The sequence below is a fragment of the Mandrillus leucophaeus genome, unplaced genomic scaffold (assembly GCF_000951045.1).
Source record: "Mandrillus leucophaeus isolate KB7577 unplaced genomic scaffold, Mleu.le_1.0 Scaffold374, whole genome shotgun sequence".
In the NCBI taxonomy this organism is placed as follows: domain Eukaryota; kingdom Metazoa; phylum Chordata; class Mammalia; order Primates; family Cercopithecidae; genus Mandrillus; species Mandrillus leucophaeus.
Genome location: NW_012103965.1, coordinates 828,844 through 850,121, shown reverse-complemented (window position 1 = coordinate 850,121; position 21,278 = coordinate 828,844). Strand labels below are relative to the sequence as shown.

The following is a 21,278-nucleotide window of genomic DNA, read 5'->3' as shown; positions in this document are numbered from 1 at the left end:
TAAAATTACAAAAATTAGCTGGGTGTGGTGGCGCACACCTTTAGTCTCAGCTGCTCGGGAGGCTGAAGCAGGAGAATCACTTGAACCTGGGAGGCGGAGGTTGCAGTGAGCTGAGATTGCGCCACTGCACTCCAGCCTGGTGACAGAGCAAGACTCTGTCTCAAAAAAAAGAAAAAAAAGGCTGACACGTAATCTTAGGCTCATAGTTCTTATCATAATCATGGTACAAAAAGAAGGGGTAAATAGAAGCAGAGGTTGCAGTGAGCTGATATCACGCCATTGTACTCCAGCCTGGAGGACAAGAGCAAAACTCCATCTCAAAAAAAAAAAAAAAAAAAAAAAAGAAACAGCAGGGAAAAGATTAGTATGGTGATTTTCCAGGCTATGTAAGAAAAACTATTTAGTTTTATTAAAATTAACAAGAAAAGGCACTGAAGACAACAGGTAAAGTTATAAATTAAAATAAACACTTCTCTCATGTTTTTATACAATAGAAAGCCTAATGTAGATATTTAGAAAAACAATATAATAGCTATGTAATAGCTATGTGACCTTGTACAAATCACTCAACTTCTCTGATTTTTGTAAAATGGTTATCTCTCGGCCGGGTGCCGTGGCTCAATCCTGTAATCCCAGCACTTTGGGAGGCCGAGACGGGCGGATCACAAGGTCAGGAGATCGAGACCATCCTGGCTAACCCGGTGAAACCCTGTCTCTACTAAAAAAATACAAAAACCTAGCCGGGTGAGATGGCGGGCGCCTGTAGTCCCAGCTACTCGGGAGGCTGAGGCAGGAGAATGGCGTAAACCCGGGAAGCGGAGCTTGCAGTGAGCTGAGATCCAGCCACTGCACTCCAGCCTGGGCCACAGAGCGAGACTCCGGCTCAAAAAAAAAAAAAAAAAAAAATGGTTATCTCTCTTTACCTATGAGAGGTTGTAAGTGCAAATAAGATAACATATATGGAAGTGCTTTACAGTCCCACCTGGCTTACAGTGGGTACCTACAAAGGTTTATACGATCTTCCTTATGAAGACCTCTCTTTCAGCAAAATCACAATGACTTTTACACTTCATAAAATACCTTCTGCAATCTCTTCTACTTTTATATATAGCCTTTCTTTGCAATCGTTGCGATAAACATGCAAAAAAGAACAAACACTTCCTCGCATAGTTTGAAAAAATGGTTTCAAAGTATAGCAGAGGGATTTGGTGCTCCACAAAAGAACCTCCTGATAAGTGAGGTTTGCTAGAACAGCCAAATGGACTGACAGATGAGAATGTACACAGAGTTACTTCTTTTTCCTGTTTTGTTTCTAAGTTAGGTAAAATCAGCTCCCAAAAAAGCAACAGATTAGATATATCTGGAGGCAGGCCTTATTCTCACTCCATGTATCTATATAATCAAAAGTTCTGGACAATCTCTTCATGAATAAATGAGCTTACAAAGTAGCCTTCTATTAATTACTGAGCAAGTACCAATACCATTACCAATACCATAAGAAAAGAAGGGCACCTGCAGGGTGGCTGCTTAGAGCTTGCTGAGAAAAGTGAAGTCCTATTCTACCCTGAAGGATCTCAAAGACATTTGCTGCAACGAAACTGATTAATCTCTTTTGGTTATAGGGATTAGATGACTGAAGATTCTAGTCCTATAATTCTATGATTTTATGGCTTATATTGAACTGTTTTAAAGTCTTTGAACCTATTAAGTAATAAGTGCTTCAATAACAGAATAAACAGAAGAAATGTATTAGTGACTGCACTACTTGACTCGATGGGTGATTGGGAAATCTCATTTTATTTGTTTTTCATTTGTTCATGAAGGATTTCCCACCTTTTTCTTCAGAGGGTTGGTTTTTAGGTCTTTCTCATTTCCAGGTACTTAGCTCTGTTTTCTTAGTCACATGCGATTGTTCAGGAATTGGATACTGATTGAAAAGAACACTAAAAGCTTGAGAGTCAGACACCATGGGGTCCTCAGACATATACATACTTGGATGAGGACGGCCTGCTAGCATCCATCGAGGATCATATGGGGCCTTTGTGGGAACAAACTCGATGATTCTGTCTATAGGATCCTTTGAGTTCAGAAGAGGAACTGAACTGTGCACGCTCTAAAAGGAGATTGGAAGAGAAAGAGCACAGCAATCAATGAATGACAGCCCTAGACTCCAACTCAGCAACAATAGCTATAGACAAAGATAGCAGGGCCTACATATGGAATTACACCCAATAGTCCCAATCTTCAGCTGGAAGAATCCTACTTATGTGCCAAGGCCCAAGGAACATGTATAGGTCAATAGTCTCATTTAGGAGGCTGGCACAAAGCGGTGTGTTTTGACTCTTGATTTCAGTGTGCCCATGCTTTCTGGGATGCTCCTCTGAGGAATGAATGACTATTACAAAGGAGAAAACCCACAATGAGGAGGAACCTTAATATACTGGGATCTGAGCCTTAGGTAGGCCATGAGGGCTTCCATGGCTGTAAGACATTAGAAAGGGGCCCAACTAATGAAATCCAAAGACATTTTAAAGGTAGAAGGCAAAATATGGCTGTAAGGAAAAGAGAAATCAATAGCTTTTGCAGAAATATTTTATAAAAAAATTGCTCCACCGTAAAGACAAGACCTTAAACACAGAGGCAGTGAGCTGTGGCGGAAATGACAGGCTCTGCAGGCCATGTCAGTGCTGGGTAGGAAGGGCTCACCTTGGGCATGTAAGACAGCCAGTGCAGGACAGTGAAAACCCCTTCAAAGTCATCACACACAGTGCAGTGGGTCACCCCATTGTTGTGCATGATCTGGATGCCCCCGAGCTGGTTATTGGAGGTGTACACTTCCCGCCCGAGGACCTAGAGAAATGAGCAAGAGAAAAGACATTTGTCTCTACAGAAATAAAGGCATGGTCTATTTCACAAGTTGCACTAAAATGGGTTCTTTTCTCCACAAAACAGAGATTCCAGTCTCCATGGGTTGTTCTGAGGGACTATCTGAATCTTCTTCCTAAAAAGAAAACTTAGAAAACAAAAAATACTTTTAACAATCACATTCATGGTTGCAATTTTAAAACCAGCAAGCCCCTTTCTCTCCACCAGCTGCCACAGATAGGCATAGCATACTTCCACCCTCAGCTGAAACTGCAGTGGTGGGTGAGGCTGAGACCCAGAGGCATAGGCTACCTTATCGCTTGCAAGTCTTTTTGTGCATAGACACAAAAAGGTAACATGCCTGTCTTTCAACAATATTTAGTGACAAGTCTCAGTTACAGCAACTCTGGGGGCTTAGGTTCCTCATTTTTAAAAAGGATTTTTTTCCTTATATTTGATTTTTATTAGGTTGGTGCAAAAGTAATTGTGGTTTTTGTCATTTCTTTTAATGGCAAAACCGCAATTACTTTTGCACCAACCTAACACTGGCCTCCACGCACAAGTCCTAAAGCTAGCAAAATCTTGAAGCAACTCATGCTACATACATGAACCCCTGAGTTTCAAGTCTTTTGTTTGTGTGCTGGGTGCAGGGCTGTGATTTATACCCAAGCACGCTTCCCCTCCTCCTTCCCTTCCAAGGCTCCAGGGAGTTCGGGGCCTCAATCCCTGGTCTATCCCTGGAGGAGTTTAACCCTTGTAAGGTCAAAGGGCACCTGTAGTTGGAAACCACAAAGTTTCCTTTAAAGAAGAAAAAAAGAGGAAGAAAAGATATTCCTGGACTTGGAAATTGTAGGGTTTCTTTTTCCTTGAAGACTGGTTAATAATTTCTTTCAGGGAATTTGGTTTTCTGACCCAGCAGATGGAAGCCGGGCAGCCTGATCACTGACTATTGCAAACTGCTGAGTGTGTAGTAATTGCCAGTCATCTAAGGTAGCCCCTGAGAGCTCTAAACAGTTGTAGAGTGCTTACTGTATTTTACCTTTTATTTTTCCTTTCCTCTCCTCCTTTAAAAAATAATGATGATACAAAATTTCTTCCCTATTTGTATTCATTTTCAGTCTCTGGGGAGAATGTAACTAACTAAGGGCCAGCAAAGTCTGCCTGCATATTCCCATTTTGCCCCTTCTTGTTAGGAGCTTTGAGAGGTTCCCCTGCATGCTGGGTCAACACCCCCACTAGGATCCTCCAAAGGTGGAGGAAGTTGGTGACCAAAGTAATAACCTCGGTGTGACCCAATTGGCCTTGGTTCCATTTAACTTCAGCCAGGAAGGGCATAAGATAGTTTTCTGAAAGGAATATGGAAAGCAAAATTGCTCTCAGATTACTGCTTTCCTTGATAAGGAAGCGTAGAGAACAAGCCTTTACAGGCAGCCCCATGCTGAGCAACATGCTGGCAGCTCCTTTGAAGGAGCCTCGTGAACAGGGGAGACTGTATCTGACCACTGAGCTCCCATCCGCCTCTCAGTCCGTCTTTAATCTCAGCCCAGGCACTGTGGCTCTTTTCTCATTCTCCTGCTGTCTCTTTCCATTTGCCCTCTCTCTGACTGATACACTGATCTCTCGGTCACTCGGCTTTCTGCTCTGCTGAGTCCATATTACTAATAACACCTCCGCCACGGCCAGTTTACCTCATGAAGGCAGGAGCACATCATTACAAAATAAACTCATAACTTTGACATTCTAGCAAATACACGCCGTTTGTTATTTTTATGGCTTTAGTCTTTCTAACAGGCAGAGGGCATTACATACCTGTTTCATTTATATCTTTAAATGTGTGCACACATGCACACTCACACATGCATCAGGAAACAAAACAGAACAAAAAATCCAAACCAAAGCAAATATCCAAAGCAGTCCGTTGATGCAGGAGCCTGGTAAAGGCAGAAACCCTGTCACTTAAGGAGGCCACGCTCTGATCTGGCTCTGGTTTTATGGTCGTCATAAACCCGATGGTCCACAACTGGTCCTTCTGGGACAGACTGCCTCTCGGCTAGAAGTCATTCAGTGTGATCAGCAGTATTTTTAATTATTAAAATAAAACAGGAAAGGGGGAAAAGGAATAAAAAAGGAGACACTGTGCTGACCCTGAAAACATGATATTCACAATTAGGTCAGGAGCCAAGTACTCCTTGTTGCCCAGAAGAGAAAGTTGGGGCTATTTTCTACTCAGAAACACTATTTTCTTCCTATCTCTAATACCTGATAATGTCCAATCACTTAGAATCTTACGCATCTCCAAAATTAATAATGGATCAATGAAGAACTACACTCAGAAAAAGGGACTGCCCAGCTGTTTAAACACACTTTCTTCTGATGTCTTTGCCTCCTCATTTAAAAGTGATCCTCTGCCACTTATCCATTCTACCCCATATTTTTACAAAATAATGGGAAGCAAACTTGGTAGGCTCAGTAACAGAGTACTCCTCCCTTTACAAGCTAAATTAAAACTTGGGTTCTGATGCTTTGGCATTGTTCTGAAAAGGCAGCAGTATTTCTATATCTCTCCTTTCCTATGTTTAGAAGAAACCTAACCAGGGCTTAACATAACCAGGAACATTATTTCTGAGCTAAAGAAGTGTTTGTCATGTGAGAACATTCATTTAATTTGGAAATTAAGGAGAAAAATTACAGAACAGACTAAGAGTATCCCAATATCACTCTCTGACTAGCCTTAGTTTGGGAGATGGGGGGTAGGGTAGGGATGGGCACAGAAATGAAACTGCTCCACTAATCACAAACAAATGCTAACAATCATGGCTACTTAACAATCGGTGAAGAGAAAGCAGTACCCTCCAGTTCATCTTCAATGACCACGTGTTTGGAGTATGCACCAGTAGAATGAGGGTGCACACAATAGCTCCTGATTTATAGGGGTCGTTGCTGACTCAAGTGGTTTTAATGATTTTAGAATCCTTCACAACAAAAGCTCCAACCAAGGAAGCAGAATCTGGGTTAGGATAAAATCCATTCTGCGTAACTCTGAAATGATCATGCTATAACAGTTACACAAACCCTCATCGGTATCTAGGAAGATGAACAGAACCCACACAGACAGAACCGTTGTTTTCTTCCTCAAGGTTGCCCTACTGACCTTCTACAGAAAAACTCAGGGTCAACAGCTCTCATCAACGTATTTTCACAAAGTAGGTGAGCTGCGTTCAACACTCTTTTAAACTTTGACCTACGCATTTCTTGCTGTGTTTCAGTTCCCAAATACATTCCTCTTACATTTCTACTGTATGATACAAACTTTTAATTTATCTGTCCAGCAAGCAGCAATAATCATTTAAACACAGGAGCGAGTCAAACAGAGGTGATTCTCCTGAGGCCTCACTTTGTTGCCCTCCAGATCTAAGTGGAGAAGCAGTACCATGCAATATTAGGAATAGGCTCCACCTCCAGGTCCTCTGCTGAAGAGTGCCATGCTGACAGAACTGAACAAGGGCTGAATCTGAGAGGAAAGAGGATCTTGACTCATTCTCAATATAAACTTAAGCCTCATCCAGCACTTCATTCATTGCAGCCGGCGGACCTAAGAATTAAGGGCACCACATAAAAGCTGGTGATTAGCAGAGACACAATTGTTAAAGGCTCCACCAAAGATGCTACGTAGCCTTTAGAAACGTTGAGATACATAAGAAGTACAAATGAATGCAGTCATATATCCATGCTCAGGCCTCTGCTGCTGCTGCTGCTGCTGCTTATCTAGAGACACTGCAGACAGCTCAGGTTTACCACAGCTGACAGGCAATGAAAACAGCCTAATATACCGCCTGCTCTCTCCCTTAAAGCCCTTTTTGGAGATCAAGATAAACACGTTCTTCCTTTCCCCCATGCTCCAGACGTTTGACTGAAGTGGCAGAGCATTGTGAGGTTTTGTGCAAATGAAATCACTATGTAATACTGAATGAGTGCAGTATTTACTTGTCAGGATATTTGTCAGCACAGGCGTGAAGATTTCCAAGTTTCCCAGATGCAACTTAGCTCAATTTTTAAAAAATTGCCTTTGTCCTGACATACACATTATGTTGGGGACCCTTAGACTTATAGGCAAATATTTGCAATCGTGCTGAAGATGTGAAAAATTATGATGCATATCAATGATGGAATAAAAAATGAAATCTATTCCTTCTCTCCCCCTTCTGTTCAGTCTTTTCCCCCCTTTTAAACAATCTTTGGTGGGTCAGGACATCTTCTATTTAAGGAAGCAGGGAATACAAAATTCCTCCTGCATCTAAGAATTAGGCTACAGAAGCTGAGTCCTCGCTGCAATCCTCCTTCTTATTAGGACATTTCCATTCTCAAAAGGATTTGAGGAGGGGTACTGTAAATTTACTGAGTAATTGTCATCACTGGACTTCATCCATGATTCTAGATATTAAAGTCACTCTGGGATCTGTCAGGTTATTGATAAAAGTTGGCTAAAGCTGAAAGAGAACAGATATGAAAAAGAATAAGCAGGAGTAGGAGAAAAGTGGTAAAATAGGAACAAAAGAAAGAAGGAAGGATGAGAGAGAGGAAAAGGCAGAAGGAGAGAAAAAAGGAGAAGAAAAAAATGCAATAGCTCATCTACTTAGTGCAGCTAATATCCTCCTCCCTGACCTGAGAGGACTACATTTTAAAAATCTGACAAGTAATTCAATCTCCAATTAACAATTTTAAGTGGTGCTGCACATATCACCATGTAAATGTTTCTTCAGGAATATATCCAAGGATGAATGGAATTAAATCTCTAGGGAGATGGAATCAGGACCTAGGTGACCACCAAGATTATTTGGGGGTTGCAAAATACAGTTTCTTAATACATAGGCACAGGGTTATAATTTTTCCCCACCTTTATTGCCACTACTGTCACTGGCAAACTGGAGTGCTGGCTGGTAGGTCCTAGGCTAGGGTTGGGGTAGAGAAGGGGCTCAGTGACATACTGTGGGCAGAGGAGAGAAAAGCCTCTGACATGAGCCACAGTTGGATTCAAGACCATCTGCTATAAGACCAAAAATCTCTCTATAAGCAGCAAATTATGAAGTGATCAGGTATGCTGAAGTATAAACTGGGGCAAAGGGATGGTGCTGTCAGTGGAAGGAAAAGAAACAGCCAAAAAAAAGGCTGAATATAGGTCAGAAATAACACCGGAAGACATCTCTTTACTGAAGTGCAGGGCTCACTGGAGAACAGAGGAATGAATTAGACAGCACAAAGACAATAAGGATTTGAAGGTGGAGTGGGTAAGGAACAGAGACTCATTTGTAATGTAAAAAGGTAGAGAGGAGCCACACAATAGTTTGCTTGCTAAATGTATGAGAAGAAGCACAGGCTTGGGACTTGAGATTTCTGACGATAAATTCTTTTTTTTTTGTAGAGACAAAGTCTTGCTATGTTGTCTAGGCTGGTCTTGAAGACCTGGCCTCAAGCAATCCTCTCGCCTCAGTCTCCCAAAGTGTTGGGACTACAGACATAAGCCACCTTGCCCAGCCAATTTGTAAACATTTTAAATAAAGTCTGGTTTATTGAAGTATAATTTTCATATAGCAAAACTGTCCATCATAAGGTATACAAGTCTGTGAATTTTAATACACATAGTCATATAACCACCACAATAATCAAGATAGAGAGCATTTTCATCATCCCAAAGTCTCCTCATGTTCCCTTGTAATCAGTCCCCTCCCTCCACCCCTAACAACCATTGATCTTTTTGTTCCAATAGTTTTACTTTTTCTAGAATGTTACATAAATGGAGTCATACAGTATATAGCCTTTTGAATCTAGCTTCTTTCAGTTAGCATATTGCATCTGAGCCTCATGCATGCTGATGCAGGTATCAGTAGTTTATTTTTATTCCTGAGTAGTATTCCATTTTATGGAAGTACCACAACTTGGTCACCCATTTGCCTGTTGGTGTACATTTGGGCTGTTTTCACTTTTGGAGGATTATAAATAATGCTGCTGTAGACATTTGTGCACAGCTTTTAAAAAAAGCCCAACCTTTTTCAAAGTGGCTGTGCCATTTTGCATTCCCACCAACAATTTATGAGAGTTCCAGCTGTCCTGAATCCTCATCAACACTTGGTATTTGTCAAACATTAAAAAAACAAACATTTAGGCTGGGCACAGTGGCTCACACCTGTAATCCCAGCACTTTGGGAGGCCTAGGCAGGCGGATCATGAGGTAGGGAGATTGAGACCATCCTGGATAACACAGTGAAATCCCATTTCTACTAAAAACACAAAAAATTAGTCGGGGCATGGTGGCACGTGCCTGTAGTCCCAGCTACTTGGGAGGCTAAGGCAGGAGAATCACTTGAACCCAGGAGATGGATGTTGCAGTGAGCCGAGATCGCACCACTGTACTCCAGCCTGGGCGGCAGAGCAAGACTCCGTCTCAAAAAAACAAAAACAAAAACAAAAAACAAAAAACAAAACCATTTAGTGGTGTCAAGCTATGGTTTAATCTTCATTTCCCTAATGACTAATGATAAGCATCTTTTCATGTGCTTATTTACCATCCTTATATTTGCTTTGGTGAAATGTCTGTTCAAATTTCTTGCCCATGTTTTTAATTACTGGGTTGTTTTCTTATTGAGTTTGATAATTCTTTATATATTCTGGATACCAGTCTTTTATCAGATTATATATTTTCTAAAGATGGAAAACTTTTAAAAAAATCCCTGTTTGTCAGTCGCCTTCTACTGGTTTTACTGAATAGGCTGTGACTGACTGCATTGGCCAGGTCCCAAGAGTCTAGTGTTTGCAGGGCCTGGCTCTTAGGGGAGTAGCACTGACTTGTTATCGCTGTGGCCTTTTGGTTCGTGTTTTCTCATTGACATCTGGTGGGCAGCAATTTTATTTTTTCCTTTAGAACACATGAAAAGCCTATTATTGTCTTTTAGCTAAATTTCAGCTCCATGAAACCAGGAATCATCTTTGTATTGCCACAGCACAAGAACAGCTTTATACCTAACAGGCATGCAATAAATGCATGTGATCTACCACAGTTCTATGCATTCTATAAAAACTCAACTGATTAGTATGTTCAGCAAGTTAAACTACTGTAAGCAAAATAAGTCTTTCATATTAGTGTTATAATGTGTAGTGGCTTTCTGAAGCAAAAGGAGTGGTTCAATTTTCCTACCTTTTTAGTTTTCCCCAATGTAGATGCTCTCTTCCCTCCCTCCCCCTGTCAAAATTCTTTATATGGGTTAAAATTAAACTAGTAATTCTAAGTACTATAAAGTCATATTATGTTAGGAGTGCTCTTCTGAGCTGCATAAATCTGCTTTATCTATTGAGAAAGGCATATTTTACCAATGGGTCAGGTAGAAAATGAAGATACTCAAAAGTTGATTACATGTTCCAATGGTCTTGACTTCTCATATTTGCATCTTAAGCTGTTGGTTAAATTTGGGTGAGTTCTTTTCCTTACCAACACTGATTTGTCAATTTCTTAGATGCGCATACTATTTTAAAAGGCTTAAACCCCAGACACTGAGACATTAAATTTAGGAACCGGTCAAAAATCAGCCAGAAAATCTTGAAGCCCAGGCATGGTAATCTGTAGTTCAATCTAAAAAGCTCTTTAAGCTTCTCCTTTCATAATTCAACACTCCTGACTATGTACATTAGCTGATTAGACTGTGTGATGATGGTCAATCTGAATGAGAAGGGACATAGCTAGATTTGGATCCATGCACAGGGAACATTCCCTAGAATGATGAACAGCTAGGAGTCAAGTTTCTAAACAGTCTCATTTCCGCTTCTTTATCATATTCACAGACCAGTCTGTGCACAGCCAGAGCCCAGCTCTGTCTTCTTTCTAGAAAAGACTGGAGTCCTTGCATTTCTAATCTACCAACATGTGCGGTTCTTGCACTTTTAATTTATGAGTGTTTAGGGGGGACCTCTCTGACTTGGGAACATATTGGCTCGGTCTAATGCTTGGAGATTATTAAACTTGGAGCTATGCTCCACTATCAAGTCTACAGATCTTTTATTTAGAAGATACGGTGCTCTAAATGCACAAAGAGCTCCCTGTCACCTTCACATTAAAGCCCCTAGTGCCTGGTAAATGGAATTATATAGCTGTCATCTCCTTTCCCCAAAGTTTTAAGAGTACAATGGGCTCATTTTTTCACACTCCATCCCAGCTTCAGAACTAAGAGACCTACTTTGTATTGATTTAAGGTCTCAGAAATAAATAAACCTGCTTCACCACTGTGATTCACAACAAATTCATGATACACTATTGCATGATATATTTCAAGCTCTTGCTCTGGCTCTCTTTTTCCTCTGGTGAGTGATGGGGGAGGTGGGAGGTGGTAGGGAGCTGGAAAGCTGACAGCCTGATGGTTATTGGAGATGGTTGCTGACTGCAAATCCAAGAATAGACACTGTTGGAGGAGTATGGGATTTTTTTTTAAAACTAGGGGGCAGGGGTGAGAAGCTAATTTACTTGGGCTTCAGGCTGGGGTTGGAGGAAAAGAAAGGTTGAAGAGAGGAGAGGGGCTGACAGAGGAGCAAAGCTTCAAGTGAGCACTGATCTGCAAAGACAAAGCTATGAATACATGTAGAAAGAAAGGTGAATAAAATTCAACATATGAAGGTGTCACACACCACCGTATAGAAAATGAAGACGACGAAGAAACCAATCTGTCAAAGGAACCGTGTGTACAGAGCTAAGTGGGCCCTTAGCTTGAGTTCAGGGACGATGTTTTATTAGAGACAGAGTGCAGAGACCCTACATGCCACCCAAAGTGTGAGGTAGAGGCATTTCTTCATTCTAATACTCAGGACACATCAGAACCCTGGAGGTGGAAATGGACAATGGATATAGGGTAGAGATATAATGAAGGTCCACATGGATGAAGTGAGCCAGAGACTGTTCACTGAGGCAAGAGGGTAATACATTCTAGCAGTTTAGCTTGTGTTTGTGTACCCTTAGGGTTTGAGTACCTACGTCTATATCACCTTTACTGATTCCACCAAACCTTGGACCCAATGAGTTTTAGCTGGTATCTACAAATACAGCAGTCAAAAAGAACTATCCTCCAACCTTCTATCAGGATCTTGACTTTCAACAAGGCAGGGGAGGAGAAAGCAGGAGATAATCAGGCTCCGAAGGTACTGCATGACACTGCAGGAGACCCCTAAGGTTCTAAGGAGTACTTTCAAGTGGAATTAAGTTTTAACTGTTTCCCTTGTTTCTTCTACTTATTTCACATTTTTGACTGGCAAAGTTATTTATGAATCCAATTTCTTTTCTATGTTGGAATAGCATTTTCATCTTCACTACATTTGTTCTTGAGACAAGACCAGACTCTGAACACAAAAGTACATGAGAAAGATTTTGGTTCCATTCAATTTCCAGTTGGTCATATAAAACTGGGCGTTTCTTTGTTAAATTTGAACTCTACCTTTAAAGAGTGATCTGTCTCTGTGTACAGGGAAACAGACTTTAGCCAAATAGAAAAAAGAACTCACAGATGAATACATAGATGAATGGGATTGGTTCCAAAAGTACTGAGCTCCCATTCAGCTGAATTTTTCACACATAATTGGGTGAATATTTAGCAATGGTGTCACAGAGGAAACTCAAGCAACAATTGTGTGGTTGAACTTTTGAGGATCCTCCCACTCTCAAGATTTATAATTCTACAGACACTCGTGATTGTGAACAACATATAGTGTTTATTTTTCTGTGATCTGGACAAGAAACAAAATTTAAAAACTTTTAAATCATTATGCTCTCCAACTTCCATTCCTGGTCGCATGAGTATGTAATAATTTTACATATCACTAATATGTAATTTAATACATAATACTCTAATATGCAATAACTTTTAAAATTCCCCACTCCCTATCTATTCACTCCCCAGCCTAAAACAGTTCCCTGGCTACAGATCAATATGCATCTTTATAACATCACAGAATACTAGACATTGAAGAGAATTTAAGATTAAGAGACCCTCCAGTCTTCTACTTAAAAAACAAAAAACAAAAAACAGGCTTAATTCATTTTATTTGTCTTATGTAAAAACTGTGTTGTAGCCACAGTTGGAGCCTGGGTCCCCTGCATGGAGACTCTGGTGTGGGTCTTGATGAGGTGGTCAGCAAATTCCTGACAGGAAGACTTGATGAATACAGTCTCCTTCCAGAGGTTAGGGGTCAGGTAGCTGTAGGTTTTAGAGATGGCATCAAAGGTGACCTTGGGAAAGTTCCCTAGGGTGGCAGTGTAGCCCCTGGCTGAGGTGTAGCAGTCATCAATACCAGCCATCATTAGCAGCTTCTTGGGCACCAGGGCCGAGACAATGCCAGTGTCCTGGGCGCGAGGATGAGGCGCACCAGCACAGAGCCACAGCCACCTGTCACCTTGCAAGGGATGGTGTGGGGCTTCTTCTCCCAGCAGCCTCTGTGCATGGGGACAATGAAGAGCTTGGCCAGGATGATGGCCCCATGGATGGCAGTGGCCACCTCCTTGGAGTACTTAACACCCAGACCAATATGGCCATTGTAGTCCCTGATGGCAACAAACATCTTGAACCTGGTGCGCTGGCAAGCGTGGGTTTGCTTCTGCACTGGCATAATCTTTAAAACCTCATCCTTGAGAGAGGCCCCCAGGAAAAAGTCAATGATCTCAGACTCCTTGATGGGCAGGGAGAAGAGAGAGATCTCCTCCAGGGACTTGATCTTCATGTCCTTGACCAGGCAGCCCAACTTGGTCATAGGCATCCATTCCTTGCCCTGGGCCTTGCCTCCATGAGCTCTGTGGGGGCCAGGCCCTGTTCACAGACACAGTCCCAGCCCTGGATGCCACTGCCAAAGGTTCCACGGTTCCCCATCTCAGGCACCCCCATACCTGGCTAATTTTTTAATTATTTTGTAGAGGGGGTCTTGCTTCTTGCTATATTGCCCAGGCTGGTCTTGAACTCCTGGCCTTAAGCCATCCTCCTTTCTTGGCCTCCCAAAGTGCTGGTATTACAGGATTACCACACCAACCAGATTTTCTACTTTAAAATGGGAAATGTATTATGCCTTCCATTTCACAAAGAGGAAACTAACATCTAAATAGATTAAAGCCCAAAGTTGCTTACCTAGTAAATGGCAGGGAGAATAATGATCAAAAGTTTTTGTTGTTGTTGTTTGTTTGTTTTTTTCTGAGATGGAGTTTTGCTGTTTTTGCCCAGGCTGGAGTGCAATGGTGCAATCTTGGCTCACTGCCACCTCTGCCTCCCAGGTTCAAGTGATTCTCCTGCCTTAGCCTCCCGAGTAGCTGGGATTACAGGTGTGTGCCACCATGCCTGGCTAATTTTGTATTTTTAGTAGAGACAGGGTTTCACCATGTTGGCCAGGCTGGTCTCATACCACTGACCTCAGGTGATCCGTCTGCCTCTGCCTCCCAAAGTGCTGGGATTACAGGCATGAGCCACCATGCCTGGCAGTTGTTTTTTTTTTTTTTTAAATCTAAAGGTTCTGTAACTCCAGAAAGTTTGAGCACATTCATAATAGGTTGTCAAACACGATAATTCCTGAGTCTGCATTCAATGCCCCAAACAGGGTCTCAGAGCTTTCACTGTATCCAGAAGCTCTGGACTGGTACTTGCTGTAGGGTCTCCCAAATTCTTAGACTCTAAGCCACCATACATGCATGGGCTCTCTCAGAGTCAGAGGCAACTTCTGTAGTGGAGGTCTGTGTGGCGATTCCACCCTGTAAGATCTCCAAACCAGAGCACTCAGGATTGCTGGCAGGTCACTAAGGCACACTAATAGAGTCAAACATAACCAGGTATAGTTTTCTATCAAATTTGAGGAGTATCAAATGAAAAACAAACAAAACAATCCCCCTAAATGGGGCCAGATTTACCAATATTTTATGTGTGGGGAGGGAGCGCTTGAATATTAGGGAGATCTGTCCATTGAGCAATACTTTCTGAGGACTCATTCATAATGCTAAAGCAAGGATTACTCAGAAAGGAAGTTAAAATGCCCTCTTTAGAAAGGAGAGTGATCCCATCTGGAGCTATGGGAGTACAGGGACTGTCTATTGTGAAAATAGGTAGTTAGGGACTTTTAAAAATGCAAATTGCTAGACTGATCCTTAGAGTGATTATGAGCTATTGTATCAACAAGTCCTTGGGGACCCTTGTAGACAGATGACTGACATATATACTACCCTGTCATGACCGAACATCGTGCCTCTCACGTTAATGGCTTTCCAAAGAGCATTGATTGTCGTTAGATACATCTATTGGGAAAGTCAATACATGAATGTACTGCCAAGTGAGGACTGTCATCTAACATTTTCTTGAAGGAATTTTTGCCTTCAAAGAATCAGAAAGTATAGAGAATAATGTGTTTGTATTTCCTTTCCAGAACCAGATAAGAAATTGCAATGAGAGGAACCCTAAATGCACCTTAGAGAAGACTATGGCAGTGCCAATGTTTTACCTATTTTGGCTCATTTAATTCTCACGACGACTCTGGTACATAGATACTATTATTATCCCCTCTTTTACAGTTAATAAAACTGTAACCCAGAGAGGTTAAATAAATTGCCCGAGGTCACACAACTAGTAGGTGGCGGAGCCAAGAATTAAACCTAGGCAGCCTGGCTCTAGCCTCCCCATGCTCATAACATCTTTTTTTTTTTAAACTAATTTTAAAAAAATGTATTTACTTAGAAGCATTCAGAATGCCAACAAAACAGCTGCAACCTTTTTTTTTTTTTTTTTTTGCAATTACAGAGTGGTATTCAGTTAACAGAACAATTGTTTCATATAAGCTGCATCAGAGACAATTGAAAATGAAAAAACTACTCTCCCCATATATAACTTACTTGTGCTGTACACCAACGAGAACCTGCTTTAAATTTTTATGCCAATTTACAACCCCTATACTATACCAGGCAAGGTTAGTGGCTATGAAAATACCACCAGGACAGGGCTATCTAAAGACACATTTGGTAGTGTGTTAACTATACAAAAGAAGACACCATACAGTTTTAAAAAATTCTTACACAGCCTTACATTTCAATTTTTTTCTTTAAAAGGAGTGAGTTGTATACAGGGGGGTTAAATGCTTTATAGACATGAAAAAATCTGTGCTAGAAGCAACTTATTCATCATCATCATCTTCATCTTCCTCCTCCTCATCCTCTTCATCTTCCTTCTTTTTCTTGCTTTTTCAGCCTTGACAACTCCCTTTTTTGCTGCATCAGGCTTTCCTTTAGCTCAATATGTAGCAGTATCCTTTTCATATTTTTCCTTCAGCTTCGCAGGCTTCTTTTCATAAGGCTGCTTGTCATCTGCAGCAGTGTTATTCCACATGTCTCCCAGTTTCTTCGCAATATCACCAATGGACAGGCCAGGATGTTCTCCTTTGATTTTTGGGTGATACTCAGAATACAACAGCAAGAAGGCCAAAGGAGACCTCTTGGGTGCATAGGAATCCTTGAACTTCTTTTTTGTCTCCCCTTCAGGAGGGATATAGGTTTTCATTTCTCTTTCGTAATGGATCTTGTCTGCCTTTGCCATATCTTCAAATTTTCCCTTCTGTTTAGCAGACATGGTCTTCCACCTCTCTGAGCACTTCTTAGAAAACTGAGAAGTTGACTGAAGTATCTGGATGCTGCTTCTTATGCTCCTCCCAACAAGTTTGCATAAAAAATGCGTATGACAACATCTTGCCTCTAGGCTTCTTAGGATCTCCTTTGCCCATGTTTAATTATTTTTCCTCAGCAAGGCACAGAGTCGCCCAGTGCCCTTCTGGCTCTCACTTATCCCGGCGCTGTCTCTATCATAGCCTCTTTAAGTTATGTGAGAGTTACAACGTTGCCCGCCCCACAGTGAGAGCTAAGTAATCTCTCCTTCCCTTCTTGAGCGTCCATGACTTTCACGTTGTATGTCACAGAGTCATGGGTGAGCATGGAGACTGTACAGTGCAGGTTCCTGGTGTAACAGACAATTCCCACTCATGAGAGGAACTCTGGTACTGTGCCCAACAGAGTCAGCTATGACAACTTCACATTTCATACTGCATAGCTGCAGAAAAATACGTATATGAGAACCAGAGAGAAATGTAACTTACTTGCACCAAGTCTCAAAAGCAAGATTAGCAGAATTAGCCCCCCTACCAAACTAACGGCCCTAGTCATACCCATCACATAATTTCTTTTTTCTTGCAGATTTAGTGAAAATAGGGTCCTGATCTCGCTAAGGGAGATGACAGTATAGGATATTTTTTTCTAAAACAGAAGCAGAGCTTTAAAATACAAGAAAGTCACATATCATCTCCTGGTGAATCTATCACTGCCTTTGGCATATGCCTTACCTTCACAGGCAGTTAATGTCCAGAGGACAACCATAAACTGCATATTCTTATTTCTCTGGATACAGAATGTGCTCTCTCTCCCCAAGTCTGGGGCAATGGATTGAGAGCTAGTAGGCTCCAGTATACATCAGTGTTCCTTTACAATACTAGTTCTTCCAGCTTATCTGTCACCTAACACTATGTTAAACATACTAATACTTTTAACAGGAAAGGGAGGAAAAAAAATAAAAAGGAAACTGAAAGGAAGAGTGGTGCGGCGGGGGGGAAGTGAGTATGATCATCTCTGCAAATGTCCAGTGGCACACAGACTTAAGAGTTTATGACTCTGCAATCATCTCAGCTCCTTAAGGGTGTATCTTTACCAGTTCCCCAAGTACACAGGTTACTGCCTTTGCCAGGACAGCATGACTCCCTTCAAGCAGGGTAATCTGCCACGCACATCAGTTCTGCCACGCAGTGAGGCATTTTAAGGAATCTGTCACCCACAGCCTACAATTCCGAGAGTTAGGATCTGCTACCTTGAGCGACATGAAATAGCAAGCCCCTAGAAACTTCTCTTCTTAATGTCATCATTCTCATGACATTTGGACAAACAGGAAAACAACCAGACCACCTTCTTTTAGGCTTTACAGACCACTAAGCAAAGAGGCCTGAGCTTTCTTCAATGAAACTTAGGGACATGAAAGTTCATGTTCTGACCCTGATCTAGTCTCTGTCAATGAAACTAAGTCACTTTCCTTTCTATTGGTTTTGTCTTCCTGTCTACGAAATATAGCCCTGATACCATTAACCCATTCCAGAAGATAGCAAGGAACCAGACAGATATTCTTGATTGAATTTCAAGTAAACCCCCTTGGGCTGCTTCTAATCACCAGCCTACTGCCTTTAGTTCTAATGTCAAATGTCAATAAAATCCAGATACTACATCTCTTCTCAATTTGGGTAATATTTTGAATATTTTACAAATAACTGCAGGCAACAAAGCAAGATAGACATGGAAAGAAGATATACAAATAGTGAGTTCACAGGGGGAAAAGGATAAAAATACAAAGGTGGGAAGCACTTTCTGGTTTTGGAATAAAAGACACAGTGGCAAAGGATGGCGTCCATGAATAAAACATGTAAGTATACAGAAAAACCACCAAAAGTAAAAAAACAGGAAAACACCAGAAAATATTTATTTTATATGAAGGTTACTACTGTTGGCTATAAAAAGAAATCCTTTAAAAAGTAAGAGTCTTTGGAAGCAAAAGATAGGAAGGTGTAAACTAATTAAAAACAGGCTAGCGACAGGCAACATCATGTGTATGCCGAGATGGAGTATAGCCATAAAAGCCTGGCGCACACATGCAGTGTATTAGGTTGAAAATGCATGTCTCTTCAGCTTCATATCTATTAAAGGAACAAACAATTTACAGGTTGCTGCATTATGGGAGTATGATATGTGGAGTGTCAATCTTTTCTCTTCAAACTGAAGCATGTTAAGTAAAATCAATGATGGGGTTTGGGGGGTAGGGGAAGAAAGGGGAAAAGCAGGGAGAAAGTAAGTTTTTAAAAATCTCTGCCTCAGCAAAAGTTTTCATTACAATTTTAGACAAATGATCCCTGTGTCCTTCTCCCTTGCTGCCTGGGGCTCCATGCTATTTCTATGCAAATAACAACCTCGTGGTTTATATCTTATTATTTCCACCGGAGCTGCAGCGACATGACCTGAGACATGTAAGAGGTGGGGGTGGGGGGGGGCAGAGGGGGGGAGTTGGAGAGTAGACAGAAAGAGAGAGAGAGAGTGGGAGGGGAAGGGGGACAGAGGTAGAGAGAGAGAGAGAGAGGGTGTTCACTCAAGTGTGAAAAAATATTGTCAGGAGTGAGCATCAAGAACAAAAAAAAAAAAATTGCAGGGATAACGTGTTTATTTCAGTCCCCCCTAAAACCCCCCAACCCCCCCTTCCTGCAAACCAGCACCTTTTAAAATTCATTGGGCATCAGGCGATCATGCACAATCCATCTGCTTTCACTTTATCATTTGCATTTCATGCCTCCTGGCTTTTGATGTGCTGATACTTTGATGCAGTCAGGAGACGCGCATTATCATTATTTCAATTTTCAAAGGGGTCAACGGGATCGGCACTTGCACACACAAGATTTTTTCCCCCTACAACCTCTGAACACCCCCACTCCTTATTCTTCACCCCAATGTTTAACATAAAGGATGAAGACTCAAAAAGGTGGGGGTCAAATATTTACAATCTAAGACTGTATATAGGCTTGCATATGTCTCCTACATTTCCACTTTACACAGGTACATACTATGAGCACCAAGGCTTAAGAAAGGAGGCTCTACAATGTTTCAAATACACAAAGACTTTCTCACACATGGACACTCAGGGAGGCACACAGACAGAGAAAGAGGGGGATCCATATGCAAGACACAGACACAAAGAGACAGAAAGATCAGTACCCACACGGAAAGAGACATGCACTCAGGGTGACTTGCACACACCCAGAGTACACAATACAGAGAGATACCTACAGAAAGAAAGGCAAACAGAGATGAAGAAAGACACCAGCACACACAAAGGCAACACGCACAAGGAGTGAGTCAGAGGAAGCCATCTGAGCATGGTAGTTTCCTTTTTCATACCTGATAGGCAAAGGGGCTGATAGGACATTCTGAATGAATTTGCATGAAATCGGGTGTCTTCAGCAGCACAGCTGTATACTTAAGAGCAGCTGACATGAATATAGTGAAGCAGGCAGAGCAACATTAGGTAACCTCTGTATCTGATCACTCCCTTCAGCTAAAAACAATCATGTCCTTTTAGAAGTGAGCGTTGTTTGGTAAGTTAAAGCTATAGCTTTATTTGTCTTTCACCCTGTAACTAAGCTTTTCTTTTAACAAGCAGCCCTGTAAGCTATGAAGGTGAATATAATGAATTTGATTAGAACAATTCAGTCAGATTTTAAGAAATCAATCTCTAATGTCTCTTCATGGCACAAATGAAATTCAACTAGCAAGTTTTCAAGCAAAACAAAACCAAAAACCCAACATCTGCTTTTTGTAATATTCTTTGTATATAATATAGTATCAGGGAAGGGGGGAGAAAGAAACTCAATATAAGAAGATACATTTCAGAAATTAGCTCTCTGACTGGGTATGGGAACATCATGGAAATATAGGTTTTTTAAGTACCATTATCTATGAGAACAGAATTTTTAAAATCTTTCAAACATTCTGTTCTCATAGATAATGGTACCTAAAATTATCTTCAGCATTCATCAATATCTCATCCTAAGAAGGTATCCAAAAGAGCAACTTAAAAAAAAACAACCTTAAGACTCTCAGCAGTTTCTCCCACTGCAATAATAATCTTTAATAGTAGTGGTTCATAACCTTTATTTCCAGGCTACTCTCCAAAAAGGGAGGAAGACAGCCAAGTTCGCCACTGTTAGCACTGCTGTGCTTTTCCTTGGTGAGAAAAAGCAAGCCCAGAGGAGGATACAGAGTTTATATGAATGTAGAGAGCAAGCTGATCACATCAAATGATTCCTCTAATTTCTGACATCCACAAAATCTAATTAAACCAATGGAATTTTCAACTTTTTCCTAAATGGGAATGATAGAACACTTAATTCTTATCTTTACACTTGAAAGTCAAGACTTGATAAAAAGTTCCCGCAAGTAGAGCAAATGTAATATCCGATACAATTTAGTACGTGTATTAACTCCATAAGCTCAATCACCAAATCATGTTAGAGAGAGGAACGGGAAACTGAAATTTTAGCTCAATCACCAAATCATGTTAGAGAGAGGAATGGAAATTGAAATTTTAATGCGGGCCAACACTTTTCACCAAGAACTAGGTACTTTTTTTTTTTTTTTTTTTTAAAGAAATGGGGTTTACTATGTTGTCCAGGCTGGATTCAAACTCCTGGGTTCAACCTCTCCTCCTGCTTCAGCCTCCTGAGTAGCTGGGAATCTAGGCATGTCCAGTAGAACTCGGTACTTTTACTTATGTTTTCTCATTTGAGCTCCA

At 41.2% G+C, this 21,278-nt stretch overlaps 1 protein-coding gene across 4 annotated transcripts in view; it reads right to left on the bottom strand.

Moving 5' to 3' along the window:
- Positions 1-21,278, bottom strand: part of ACACA (acetyl-CoA carboxylase alpha) — a 355,889-nt gene that overhangs the window by 42,003 nt on the left and 292,608 nt on the right. For all 4 annotated transcript variants that reach the window (XM_011990217.1, XM_011990219.1, XM_011990218.1 and 1 more), the window contains 2 exons: positions 2,707-2,850; positions 1,993-2,113 (listed from right to left, as the gene is read on the bottom strand). In XM_011990217.1, coding sequence (XP_011845607.1) covers positions 1,993-2,113; positions 2,707-2,850 — 265 coding nt within the window. The remainder of the gene's footprint in view (positions 1-1,992; positions 2,114-2,706; positions 2,851-21,278) is intronic.